Here is a 14,971-nt window from a genome sequence, read left to right on the forward strand (position 1 = left end):
TATCAAATAATTTCTCTACAAAAAAAGGATCTGTTTAATGAAATTGTATAGATTTTCTAGTGGTAGTGAGCTAAGAGCCATTTTGCCAAGCACAAAACTTTTCTTAAATTTAGTTCAAAATGTAGTAGAAATAACACAAGTTTTCTGTTCCTCACACTCTCCTTTCCCTTTCAACATCCCATTCAGTGTTTCCCAGCTTTTTCAAGTGAATATCACACAGCTCCATGCACTTCAGCTCAAGTTTAGTTGAGTACCAAACTCATTAACTATTGCCCTCATTGAAATATATACATATATATATATATATATATATATATATATATATATATATACATCCCTCCCTTGACGTGGTGGAAGGGCTTGTGAGTTCCGATGACCCCTAGAGCTGTGCTGGTGGGAGTAATAATAATTGCTCCTGGTAGGGTCACCCATGCCAGATAGGTCGAAGGTTAGGAGCCAGATGAAAGATAGTCCACGCAGCGTCTGTTCCACAGTGAGGTGGCTGCAATGGCATCCGACCCCAGAGGGGCGGCCAATAAGTGATGTTGTCACGTCAAAAACACTATTGAGGAAGGCAACGGGAAACCACCTCAATTATCATTCCCAAGATAAATATGATGGTCACTAAAGAGATTTTGAGTCCAGGCAACTATGGGGCTCGACCCAATTAGCCATGTGTCACGCCTGGCAGCAGGGAAGGCAAGACTTCCGCGGTCAACATCCTACAAAACCCTTGCAAGGCAAAACCAGCAGCAGCAGGACAGAAGATGTAGGAGAAGAAGACCACAAGAGTTAGAACAGGAATGTGGGATGTTAGGACAATGATGAGGACAGGGAAATTGGAGAATGTTAAGTGAGAGATGGGAAGGGGAAATATAGATATTTTAGGTCTATACGAGGTGAGATGGAAAGATAGCAGGGATTACTGGAGTAATAATGATAGAATAATATACAGCAGCGGGGACAGGAGCTAATGAGGGGTTTTCATAGTGTTAAATAAAGAGGTAGAAAGAAGCGGAATCAAAATAGAACAGGTAACAGATAGATTATTACTAGTAGAGATAAAAGCAGAACTGACAAACTTGGTTCTTATTCAGGTATGCATGCCACCGAGCAACCATTCAGAGGAAGCGGTCGATAGGATATACGATCAATTAGAAGACATAACCGTGTGTGCTCCTGCAGGGAAAAATTTGATAGTGATGGGGGATTGGAATACGACGGTAGGTGAAGGAAGAGATGGTGATGAGGTGGGGGACTATGGTTTAGGCACGAGGAACGGCCGCGGGGAGAAAGCAGTTGAGTTCTGCAGGAGACAGGGGCTAGTCATCACCAACACTTGGTTTAGACACCACAAAAGACGCAGATATACATGGAAAATGCCAGGTGACTAGAAAAGGTATCAGCTAGATTATATTCTGGTTAGACACAGGTTAAGAAACAGTGTGATAAATTCCCACAGCTTCCCAGAAGCGGATGCGGACTCTGACCACAGTTTAGTTGTTATGAAATGTAGTGCCCATTTCAAAAATATAAGGCAGGGGCGGCAAGTTAGAAAATGGAATGTAGAAGCATTAAATGCTTTGAAATTGAAGGAGTACAAACAGGCGGTAGAGGAAATCATGGAGGATGGTAAAGAGCTAAGTACTATCGAAGAAAAATGGGAAAGTATCAAGAAAGGGTTATCAAAAGCCACAAAAGACACTATTGTAACCATTAACGCAAAAAGGTCTAGGAAACCATGGATCATGGAAGAGATGATTACAAAGATAAGATGCTCCAGGGAAATAAGTGGTGCAAAGGTTGAGTCCTGTGTCAGATGTGGGCTTGTTTTTATGTGGTATGTGTGGTTGGGTGGAGGGGTGGATTTTATTTTGTAGGAGCTTTTCTGGGTAATCATGTTTTAGGAGTGCAAGATATAGATTGCCAAGGTATCTGTTGACAGTGGCTTTGGTATTGCAAATTTGGTGTCCGTGGATAGAGGGAGAGTTAGGAATTGAGCACTTGGTGTGTTGAGGATGACAGCTTGTGTGGCGTGGGAATTGCTTATGGTTAGTGGCTTTAATGTGTACTGAAGTGATGAATTAGTTGTTTTGAAGTGAAATGTCTATGTCTAGAAAGTGATGGTGGAGTCTGAAATGGATGAGGTGAATTTAACAGTGAAAGATGAAATTGAGGCAGACCATAGACAGATCTGCCGGTTAAGATAGGTTTTTGGATGGACACAGCTACTAAATAAATATTTTGTGACTCCTAACAAAACACTAAATCCATCATCCTACTCTACATCAGGTCCCTCTCCATCTCTGAGTACTTTCTTCCTCTTTTCATCTCGTCCAACATCCCTAACCAGTTCCTTCCCTTTCCTCGTTTGCCTAACATTCTCCCCTCTATTACAGTTTTCAACATCCCACTACTGGTCAATACCCCTTCACTATTCCTGCCTCCATAGGATTTCTCCCAACAAACCCCTCTCTTTGCCCACCATAACAAGTACTTCCTCGTTTATTTTCTTCTCTGTCCATTTCACCTTCTCCATTCTTCTCCACACCCACATTTCAAAAGCCTCCAACCTACGTCTATCCTCCTGCTTCAATGACCATGGTTCCGCACAATACATAGCTACTCTCCATATCAAAGTTTTAAGAGTCTTTTCTTAATATCCTTACTCAACATCCCTGTCATCAACTCCCTCCTCCTTGTGAGAGCCTCTTTGCCTAGCGAAATTCTTCTCCTTACGTCCTTCCTACTTTGACCGTGTTGGTCCAAAACACTACTGAGATACATAAACTGCTCTAGTTTATGCCCTCCTATTTTAATGTTAACGCTCATCCATCTTGAAAACATCTCATCCGTGATCCATGGTTTCCTAGTCCTTTTTTGCATTAATGTTTCCAATTGTGTCTTTAGCGGCTTTTGATAACCCTTTCTTGATACTTTCCCATTTTTCTTCGATAGTACTTAGCTCTTTAACATCCTCCATGATTTCCTCTACCACCTGTTTGTATTCCTTCCTTTTCCAACCATTGAATGCTTCTACATTCAATTTTCTGACCCGCCCCCCTGTCTTATCTTTTTGAAACGGACGCTACATTTCATGACAACTAAACTGTGGTCAGAGTCCGCATCTGCTCCCAGGAAGCTGTGCAAATTAATCACACTATTTCTGAGTCACCTTGCATTTTACATATATACCTGTGTCTTTTGTGGTGACTAAACCAAGTGCTGGTGATGATAAACCCTGTCTCCTACAAAACTCAACTGTTTTCTCCCCGCGGTGTTTCCTCATGCCTAAACCGTAGTCCCCCACCTCATCACCATCTCTTCCTTCGACTACCGTCGCATTACAATCCCCCATCACTACTATGGATGTAATCTAGCTGATACCTTTCTGAGTCACCTCCCATTTTCCATGCATACCTGCGTCTTTTGTGGTGTCTAAACCAAGTGCTGGTGATGACTAGCCCGTCTCCTGCAGAACTCAACTGCTTTCTCCGCATGGTCATTCCTCGTGCCTAAACTGTAGTCCCCTACCTCATCACCATCTCTTCCTTCGCCTACCGTCGCATTCCAATCCCCCATCACTATCAAATTTTTTCCTGCAGGAACACATACGGTTATGTCTTCTAATGGATCATATATCTTATCAACCTCTTCCTCTGTATGGTTGCTCAGTGGCATGTATACCTGAATAATAACCAAGCTCATTGGTTCTGCTTTTATCTCTACTAGTAATAATCTATCCATTACTTGCTCTATATTGACTACGCTTCTTTCTACCTCTTCATTCAAAATTATGGCAACCCTTCGTTGGCTATTGTCCCCGCCCATCTATATTATTCTATACTGATCACTCCAATATACCCCGCTATCTTTTCATCTCATCTAGCATAAACCTGATATATCTATTCTTCCCCTTTCCATCTCTCGCTTAACATTCTCCAATTTCCCTGTCCTGATCATTTTCCTAACGTTCCACGTTCCTATTCTAACTAATGTGGTCTTCTTCTTCTGCGTCTTCTGTCCTGCTGTTGCCGGTTTTCCCTTGCATGGATTTCGTGGGATGACGACCGCGGAAGCCTTGCCTCCCCCGCTGCCGGGCACGACACACGGCCGATTGGGCCGAGCCCCGTTGTTTCCAGGACTCAATATCTCTGTATAGTCCATCATGTTAATCTTGGGAGTGATAATTGAGGTGGTTTCCCATTGCCTTGCTCAATAGTGTTTTTAACGTGACACCATCACTAGCTGGCTGGCCCACTGGGGTCAGACGCCATTGCAGCTGCCTCACTGAGAAACAGAAGCTGGGTGGACTACCTTTTATCTGGCTCATAACCTTCGACCTATCTGGCATGGGTGACCCAACCAGGAGCAATTATTATAACTCCTGCCAGCAAAGCTCTAGGGGTCATCAGGAGGAATGCTGCGATTATTATTATGCAATTCAATAATGATTGATGCACATGATGATTATTATGCAATTGATGATTGACGCACAAGCCCTTCCACCATGTCAAGGTTATAATCCAGGGAGGTATATTTCATATATATAGAGAGAAAGACCACTTTTTTAGAATAGGAACGTGGAATGTTAGGACAATGATGAGGACAGGGAAATTGGAGAATGTTAAGCGAGAGATGGGAAGGGGAAATATAGATATTTTAGGTCTATGCGAGGTGAGATGGAAAGATAGCGGGGATTACTGGAGTGATAAGTATAGAATAATATACAGCGGAGGGGACGAGAGCAACCGAGGGGTTGCCATAGTATTAAATGAAGAGGTAGGAAGAAGCGTAGTCAACATAGAGCAGGTAACGGATAGAATACTACTAGTAGAGATAAAAGCAGAACCAACGAACTTGGTTATTATTCAGGTATACATGCCACCGAGCCACACGTACGCGTGATGCCATCCCAGTAATGAGATTATTAAGCGAGAGGAACACAACCAGGAGGTATTTGCCTGTTTCGTAGATTTCGAAAAAGTGTTTAATAGAGTGAATTAGGAAAAACTAATGAGTAGATTGCAGAAATTAGGAATAGATTGGAGGGAAAGGAGGCTAATCCGCAACCTTTACATGTCTCAGACTGCTCAGGTGTGGGTACGGAACGGGGAGTCCGGATGGGCAGTGTTAGGAAGAGGTGTAAGGCAGGGTTGTCATTATCACCATTGCTGATCAACCTGTATGTAGAGGAAATGATTAAAGAGGCATGGGAAGAACTGGAAGTAGGAATGAAAGTGGGCGGGGAATTCATAAAATCAGTTAGATTTGCTGATGACCAAGCTTTAGTTTGTCAGTCAGCCAAGGGGTTGCAAGCATTGCTTAGTGAATTGGAAATTCAGTGCGACAGGTATGGGATGAGAATCAATATTAATAAAACAAAGGTTATGTGTTTTTCTAGAAAGAAAAAGGCTAAGCTTAACATTAAAATGAGGGCAAATACTAGAGCAGGTAGAACAGTTTACGTATCTTGGTAGTGTTTTGGACCAACACGGCCAAAGTAGTAGGGACGGAAGGAGAAGAATTGCGCTAGGCAAAGAGGCTTTCACAAGGAGGAGGGAGTTGATGACGGGGACGTTGAGTAAGGATGTTAAGAAGAAACTCGTAAAAACTTTGATATTGAGCGTAGCTATGTATGGCGCGGAAACGTGGTCATTGAAGCAGGAGGATAGACGTAGATTGGAGGCTTTTGAAATGTGGGTGTGGAGAAGAATGGAGAAGGTGAAATGAACAGAGAAGAAAACAAACGAGGAAGTATTTGGTATGGTGGGCGAAGAGAGGGGTTTCTTGGGAGCAATCCTATGAAGGCAGGAAAAGTGGCTGAAGGGGGTATTGACTGGCAGCGGGATGTTGAAGACTGTAATTGAGGGGAGAATGTTAAGCAAACGAGGAAAGGGAAGGAACAGGATAGGGTTATTGGACGGGATGAAGGGAGGAAGAAAGTACTCAGAGCTGAAGAGGGACCTGATGTAAAGTAGGATGTTGTGTGTTGTTAGTGGTCACAAATTATTTAATTAGTAATTATGTGAATCCAAAAACCTACCTTAACCGGTAGATTACCTAATAATAATAATAAATTATATTATGTTTATTTATTTACTTGAAAAGACCAGTCACCTTATGATGCATTATGAATACACAACTCTGATTGAAGATGCCTTGTGGAGCTATGACCATGAGAAAGGAATGTCAAGTACTGTAGTTTTCCATTTATAATGCATACACATTTTTGTTTGAAAAATGTTCACTCAGTTAGGGTACACATTACATAGTAAATCTGCTGTGAATAGTTCTTATTTTTATATCAGTTTACAGTTTATACCTTGCATTTTTAATCTCTTAGCTAAAAAATGCTTGCAGAAACTGAATTAGATTTTGTACAACTCATATAGTGAAACTTAATGTTTTCTATCTCATTTAGATAGAAATAATCGGTACCATATTCTTCAGCCATGGTTCTGTGACCGTGTGATATAATGTTAAAATAGAAATCATGAAATATATTGAATATTGGAAACTTAAATGCACTACCAACTTTTCTGAAGATTTAAAATGGCTCAACTGTACATAAATTGTGGAAGAGATCACCTGATTAGGTATGCCCAGGAAGGTCTTTGGTTTTGGCCCTCTGGCATAATGGTTAGTGAAGCTTTGCTGGTTTGTAGTATTCATTACTATTTTCATTAAGCTTTGACACATTTGTTGCTAATTTTATCTATTTAAGCAAACCAACTTTTACAAAGGCCGTTTTTTGGTAAATACAAATTATCTTGTTCAGAGTAGATTTGAGAGTCATAGAGAGAGAAGGGTCAAAATTATAAGCTGCCAAAAGGCATTACAGGGCTAAATAACAGCAGTGATGAACTGTAGAAATGGAAAGGAATTTTTTTTATTCATTCACAGTAAAAATTCTACTTTTAGCATACAAAGTACATGTATAAACACATTAAACAATGAAGCGTATGGGATAGAATTTCGATAGAGGTTCCCTTCACTGAGAACTAAATGAGGAAAGTTGGAGGGTTGAGGTTGTGCTATAGGTAATTCTGAAAATAAGGTGCATAATATCCATAGTAAAGCACCTCTGGTCACTGACCTTTGGGGGGGCGGGTGCAGGTTCAAATCCTGGTGGTTGCCTGAAGAAACCACCAACTTTACCTGAGCTGTGAATGACATTTTGGTTACCCAATGAATCTGGGACAGTAGAGATAATGGGACTGACCCCCTCAAACAACTCTCTTTCATATAATCCACAAACCATCAGGTCCAGCTATGGAGGGAAAACAACGTGTGGTTTTAACTGACATTCACTCGTCCACACAAAACACTAGCGTGGAGAAGTTACAAAGAAATGAAGAAGCAAATAATGTCAGGCAAACAAAAGGAGGTTACTCAAATACATAGTCGTTGGGGATCATTCAAAAACCTAACTTCAATTGGTGGAATTGAATTGGAAACTTTAAATCAATGAATGAGATGAAAACATTTTCACATTTCACTCTTGTAAATGGCTTTGTTTCTTTGAATGATTGGGTAATATATATAATTGGAAAAATCATGGTGAGGTGATATCATCTGAGAAGTTCTAATGCCCTCATATGAAAACCTTGTGTTGTAGATTAGCAAGAAAGGGAATTGAGCAAAATACTGTGACATTGGAGAATGCCTTCTCTTATTGCTAATATCATAAGAAATATCTATTTGAATATTGTGAGGTTTTCGACATACCTAAAGTTAATTAAAAGTGATAGAAAGAAGGAAAGGTGTTAAAAAAAAGGTAGAAACATATTGAACTGAAACTGAATATAAATTTTAAAATTGAGCAAATGATCTGCTCTCACAGATTCTGGATTTTGAAATTCTGCTGCATTTGAAGAACAAAGGAAATTAATTGATGGCATCATTATTGATTGTGTTACTTAAATTTTCTCAGTAAGTGGCTTTTTTGTAGTTAACATTTTGGTTTCACAACACGGCCAAATCAGTTTAAAGCAAATAAGACCTAGGTAGCCCACAATGAATAGAGTGCTAAAATATTGTCGAATACTCTTATCTTTTGAAATGGTGGTGCATGTATACCTTTGTAAACACAGCATCTCCAGCTGTATGCAAATGCTGACCTTTGCAGAAAATGGAGTTTTAAACAGTATACTGTATGAGATAGCTCATCAAGCTTTGACTTTCTTATAGTTTTATAAGATGCACTATCTTGCTATGAAAATTTGGTTCATGTCACAAGTCAGGTAGCCTCTCATTGAATTAAGCTTAAGATATCGCTAAGTTCATCTGTGTAGGCAAACCCATGTCTCAAGATTAGTGGCCTTCATTCGAGATGTTATGGATAAAATTCCCACGGTGTTGAATATTTTTCAGAGGTATCTCGATCCATACTTGAGGTGCTTTGCGAAGAGCACTTTGAGTGAGTACGCCGTCCGTCGGATGGGACGTTAAGCTGCGGACCCCTAGGCGCCTTTCGTAAAGAGTAGGCTAATGCCGACACCGGGTTTCTCTCCACGCTTCATCCTTTCCTATCCATCCCCTATGGTGCAAATGACCTCAGCTGCCGGTTGCCTCCCCTAAAATACTACTACTACTGGCACTAAAAGGGTTAAAAGGTGGAAAGTAATGAAATAAAAATATTAACATCCATTGGAATGGATGAGATTTTAATTCTCAATAGATTACTATCACCATCATGGCTCATTTTCAATTTACATGAAGGTTTTACTAAATTACTACCTTAAGGATAATTCAAAAAAGAATTATTTTGAATTGATACATTAGAGTAAACTGGAAATTAGTCACCTTTTCCTTCCACATTCTGATGTATAACGTAGTGGAATAGGATTTTTATGTAATCACACTCAGTAATGTTCCACATGCTAGTATGTAGGACATTTATAAGTGTGATAATATTGTAAGGTTTTGACTATTGCGTGGAATGTTTTCTTGGCTACCTTTGCAGCTAGTTTTTTGGCAATTTAAGTTCATGGAGCAACATTTTTGATCCACAGTAATTGACCCCTAGGCTGGTTTTGATTGGGTAGGTTCGAATGAAAGTAGTAGTAAAATAGTAAAAATCCTATTTATTTTCATAATTTCAGTGGTTTTGGAGCTCATGATTGTTATAGGTTTAATTTAGACAATCGGATATTTATAAGAAGTAGGCTATTATGGCTATATTTTCTGGTGCACATTATACAAGGTCTGTTCAAAGAGTATCGCGACTTCTGTGTTTCTTTAAAATTTATTCATTTATTCATGAATATCTATTTTGTCTCCTTCAAAGTAATCCCCATTAGATATTATACACTTGTGCCAATATTTTTTCTAATACTTGAAGCACTTCAAAAAATCATTTTTTGTGATCTTGTTCAGCTCCTCCTTCAATGCAGTCTTTATCTCGCCAATCGTAGCGTAGCATCAACCTTTCAAGGGCCTCTTCAGTTTCAGGGACAAATAAAAGTCCTGGGGCCCAGATCTGGGGTATGCGGTGGCTGCGGCATCATTAGTGTGTTGTTTTTGGTCAAAAATTTGCACACAAGTAACAATGTGTGAACCGGGGCATTGTCATGGTGCAAAAGCCAATTTTTTTTCTCCCACAAATCCAGGCGTTTGCGGTGGTTTGCTTCTGGAAAATTGCGCATAACTTGCAGGCAAGCATGTGAGGACTTGAGAACATAAAGTTTGATTTCACATTCTACAAAAGTGGTACTCAGGATCACCAACAAGAGAATGGGGAGCAGGGCAAGCAATTACTTAAGAGGTGATTAGTTAGAGTTCAGAAAGGAGAGAGGTACATGTGATGCCACAGCAGTAGTGAGTCATTGATAGAGAGGAACAAAAAATACAATCAGGATGTATTTGTCTATTTCTTAGATTTTGAAAGGGTATTTGATAGAGTAAATTTAGTAGAATTAATGAATTGAAATATGACAGAAGATATGAGTGGATAGCAGGGATAGGTTGCTTATCCACAACATGTTCATGTGACTAGCTGCTCAGGTGCATGTGGCAGATGGGGATTCGGGATGGAATGCAATGTAAGGAAAAGGAATTAGACAGCGATGTCCGTTATCATCCAATCCACTTTTCAACTTAAATCTTAAGAAAAAAATATGGCAAATGAATGGCTATTCATACTGCTGCTAAGTACAAAGGCAACAATGTTATGAAATGTAGACGGTTTTGGTATTCAATGATTCAGCAATAAGTAATGTTTTGTCTTTATTTTAATTCATCTTAATATCTACTTCTTACTTGAATCAATTCAGCCATAGTGTTACATTTTTCTGAAAGAGTATGACACACAATTTGTTAACTCAATTCTCATTAAAAGATGTTGTACTTGTATGCCAGGATTCTTGAATGACTACGCTTTGTCCATAAATGCAGTGCTTGGCTTCAATTATGAAATTAAGTGTACAGTTAGCTGCTATACAGAATATTCCCATGTTAGCAGATTGTTTTAAATTGCAATAATAACTTAATTGCAATTGCAATAACTTAATTGCAATAAAGATTTAATAAAATGCACTGATTTGTGGAGTAAATACAGCATTTTAATTTTCTTGACAGTAAAAAAAGCTAAATTAGGCAAGCTCATGGGCATGATTACCCAGCCCTTGGGTAGAGCTCTGAGCTGCTGACCCGGAGGCTTGAGTCCAAGTGATATCTGTGGCTACCCTCACCTTCACACAGCCTGTGTGATTTTTCAGGTCTTCCAGGGTAACTGCTAGCAGCACAGGAAATAAGATTTTGATCCCCATTTCTTATCTAGTGAAATTGTTAATTTTACATACCACATGGGATTTAGTATTTGTTGAGTTATACCTCCACTTACCAAGCCAACCTTTGGGTTTATTACTGTGGAGATAAGCTGGCTTATTATACATATGATACAATAAATAATAAATTGCACTATTTAGGCCAATCAAAATAATTTGAACCTTGCTCCCAGGAGAATTAAAAGATAAATGGGTTATTCCTGCAATCTTGTGCATCTTATGTCTGATAAAGTCAACGGAAATATGAAAATTATCAGTTGAAAGCCACTTCCTGATAAAAATTAAATGTGGATGCCCGAGGTAGTTGGGCTTCCTGACTCCCTTGCGCATCCTCCTCGTATCACCTGTTCTTGTTTTGCATGCTCATTGTGGGTTTGGGTGTGTGCGTGTGTGTGCGTGTGCTTGTTCATGCACGGGTGGGTCTTGGGTGTCTGCGTGGGCTGGGCATGCTTGCAGCCTCACCGCATCAGTGTTCGCTCAATCACGCCAAATCGGAGGACATCTCGGGATGCTGCCTGCACCATGATGATTGGTAAGGACATTCCCCTGGCGCCATCTTGTGTCAAAGCAACCAACGTGACATCGACCTCAGCCGTCATCTCGTGGATGCCCTGCAACAGCAACTACCAGCACGTTGTCTGCGTGAATAACGTTGAGGTGCGAACAGTCAAAGCTGGCGTGTACAGGCATACGATTACAGGTGAGCAACAGGGGAATTAATGAATGCCTTCTTGCTAAATTATCCTTTCCCTCGCACAGCATTGCCAAATGTTTGCTAATTCAGATCTGATTGAAATGATTTCCTCTTTTACGTGATCACCTTCCCCAATTAAATTTTCAAAAATAATAATCTACAATGACAAGAAATGCAGCTGCTGTTTTCCTGTTAATAATGTTTTATTATTACTATTTTTATGAATCCATCATCAGCTATTATTTATTCTACACATCCCTCTACAAAGTATTTATCTCTACCATTGAAGCTAAATGTTATAAAACATTAATTGGAAAGTTGCACATCTCTTGTCATAATGGATTAACCTGACTTCATCAGACCTCATAACATGACACATCGTTTTAAATTCTAATTATTAAATCCAGTTAACTTAAGGCATGCAAGATTATTTGTCCAATTTAGCTCATCTTTCCCAAATACCTTTTAAGTCATCCCCAAAACTGTCTCCCCCTATCTGAAATAATAATTTCACCTATAAATTGCTCTCTTTATGTTATTCACCCTTGCATCTATGCCATTCGAAATATAGGTCATCACAGATATATTTGATCTAGTTCTTTCATGCTATGTTCATATGTATTTCATTGTATATGCTTAAATTTTTTAGCTTGTGTGTGTGTAGGTGTGTTAGTAATAAAATGTTCCCATTAAAATTTGATTACATGCATTTAACTTCCAAGTGTCATCTTATTTCAGGATTGGCTCCAAATACAACATACAGAGTAACTGTACGTGCCAAAAACATTCGTGCTCCGTATTTTGATGAGAAAAGCAGTCAGCATGTTGAGAGGCTCTCCTCTCACATTGATTTCCGCACTCTTCCAAAAGGTAAAAAATATACCAGGTTCTTTTGTTCTCTGGTTCTTTTCATGATGTACTTCCTAAAACCTGTTTTTAATTACTCATTTGCCATTGGTATAATCTATACTTCCTCAAGAGTAAATGCTAGCATTAGGTATATAACTAGGATTAGTTGAAATGTAGAATAAAAGCAGGAGAATCACAATGGCCTTGAAAATTTTCTTAAGGGAAATTTCATAAATTCTTGTAATTATTTTGATTAATCTTAAGAGAACTTGAAGATTCTTTTCTTTGAAATGTGGAAATTGTTCTGATGATAGTTCCATTTTTTTGTACTCACCGTGGATTTTACTATATTTAAGTTTCTTTTCCTTGATTGAATGCTTTCAAATGAATATAATTTAAAATTTCTGACAATAACAGTGGAATTGTGACTGTACATTGGTTTAAAATGTGAAGTATTTCAGAGGTTCACATTGGCCCATTCAGTAGAACGTTGACACAATGTCTTGAAATGTTCATTTAGTTTCTTTATTGGACTTGCTCATTGCTTGTAAAGAACGTACACATATCACGGTATACTTTTCCATCCTTTGGGCCTCTCCAGAATCAAGTTGAATGTGTAAAATTCCAAAATGTTAACCAACCCTTAGCCCTAAGTTGTCTAATGATAAAGCTTTTTAGCTGCTCTCTAGAACATTGCATTCATACTTTTTTTCTTGTATTTATGTGCTTGCATGGAAAGGCTGTAAAGGTGATACAATTTTCCTTTTTTAATTATTTGGTAATTATTAATGAACTGTATTACTTGTACCACTTGTGAAGTGTTACCCCTATGATCTAATGGCATGTGACAAACACTAAATCTTTGTCAGTTACTGTGAAAGCTTATCAGCATTAGGATGCACTGTTTTAGAGACTAGTTGATGTTATTTTTTTGTTTTTTATCATACAAGTTGGCTGCTGGTAATTAATTTCTAAACTGTAAATTAGGCAGTTTCTACAATTATTTACTAATGCAGAGAAGTTTTTACAATGAAATGCTTTGATGTGGTCTGTACCATATGATGTTCCCATTGCATAGTAGTCAAAAATTATAAAACATTCTACTGTAATATACATGAGTATCTTTAGTACACTTATTATAGTCTATACTTGAAGTATTTAGATATTGCACAAATTATAGTCTTAATTCTTAATATGTAAGAGCATGTTAATGTCATTGTGTTGCTTATTTTAATTGGTTTGCAGATGATTCCAAGGTAAGATATTAGGACTACCTTCTTCTGCCAAATATGTCTCATTACATGTAAAAAGTGTGTTTTTGAAATGTCTTTAAAAATGATTTTGCTTGCTTCTTATTTTATTTGGGATGATCTTCTTTAATAATTAGTTAAGATAAACTTTTAAGATAAAATGGATTCCTGCCAGCTTAATTTTTTGATTGAAATCTTCTTTGGTTGCTGTATAGGTAAATTTAAAAGTGACTGTCATTATTTCCCGTCCTCTATGCACCTTCATTGCAATGTAAATGAAAACCCAGCTATTGGATGTGTCTTAAATAGGGAACATCTGTTTTATTGCTTCAATTAAAATAGCACCTTTTATTAACATATTCTATATAACTAGGAATAATGCATTCACATGTTTTTGGTTTTATTTAGTATGATTTATGAAATAATTTAGCTGAATGTTAACCTTGCTAAAGGCTATGACAGATAACCTGAACTTTTACAGGCTGATTTATCAGTATTCACCTCTCATATTACTACATAATTATTTATATCCATTGATTTTTATAGCTTTTTCCTGATATCCCTATAACTTTTAATACAAACTTAAATTTTATTTATTTCACTTTTTAAAACATTGGTACCATGGCCATTTGATTGGCATTCTTTTACTGCATAATTATTGTTATGCTTTTGTTGTATTTAGTCTACAATTTCTGTTATGGACCTTAGCCTTTTCAGCAATGTTAATGTCATCATAGGGGAGTAGGTAGACATAAATCAAAAGTTATGCTGGAAAATTCTGATTCAAAATTATAAATATTAGTAAGCAATCCAAAAGGCTCATTGTTGCCTTCTTGTACAATGGATTATGTATTTACCATGTATGGCGGCTGCAATGTAGTCTGTGACAATCTGGTCATTGACTTTGTTAAGATAAGGTTATAGAAAATGAAATTTTCAAAATTTTAAGCAATTTATTTCACTTTTGAATTTATTGTTCCTGCTGAATTCCAGGAATTTATCTCAAATTACAATTTGCGAAGCATTTTATTTAGAATCCAGGGCACAGAGTGCAATTTTCATCTCAAATTCAGCAAATAATTTTTTTAATTAGTTGCCACAATTCAAATATATATAAATATTCAAATATAAATAAAGTGTTTGATTACTACTCTGGTACTAATGTGGCTTATCTTTATGAATCCTTGCTTCAAAGTTCAAAGAATAATCACTTAACCAGGTATTTTTAAAAAAGTAAAATTTTCCTCATATATAGTTGATTAATATTTAGGAGTCAGAAAAATTTTCCAGCTAGCTGGTTTAAATGCTAACTTTCACAAGGGAATAGTGTGTAGTGTTACTCTGGGTGAGGGTTGGGGATAAGAGGTGGATGCATGTAACATAGCAGT

The 14,971-nt window shown here is 37.9% G+C and overlaps 1 protein-coding gene across 19 annotated transcripts in view; it reads left to right on the top strand.

Annotated features, from left to right (window-relative positions):
* The window catches only part of LOC139692755 (RIMS-binding protein 2-like), a 133,775-nt gene that overhangs the window by 46,471 nt on the left and 72,333 nt on the right, over positions 1-14,971 (top strand). For 17 of the 19 annotated variants that reach the window (XM_071591010.1, XM_071591011.1, XM_071591023.1 and 14 more), the window contains 3 exons: positions 11,247-11,490; positions 12,223-12,354; positions 13,073-13,081. In XM_071591010.1, the coding sequence (XP_071447111.1) occupies positions 11,247-11,490; positions 12,223-12,354; positions 13,073-13,081 (385 nt within the window). The remainder of the gene's footprint in view (positions 1-11,246; positions 11,491-12,222; positions 12,355-13,072; positions 13,082-14,971) is intronic. The other 2 variants (XM_071591013.1, XM_071591029.1) reach the window with 1 other exon arrangement.

Source organism: Hetaerina americana, unplaced genomic scaffold, assembly GCF_022747635.1.
Source record: "Hetaerina americana unplaced genomic scaffold, ioHetAmer1.1.p SCAF_40, whole genome shotgun sequence".
Lineage (NCBI taxonomy): Eukaryota > Metazoa > Arthropoda > Insecta > Odonata > Calopterygidae > Hetaerina > Hetaerina americana.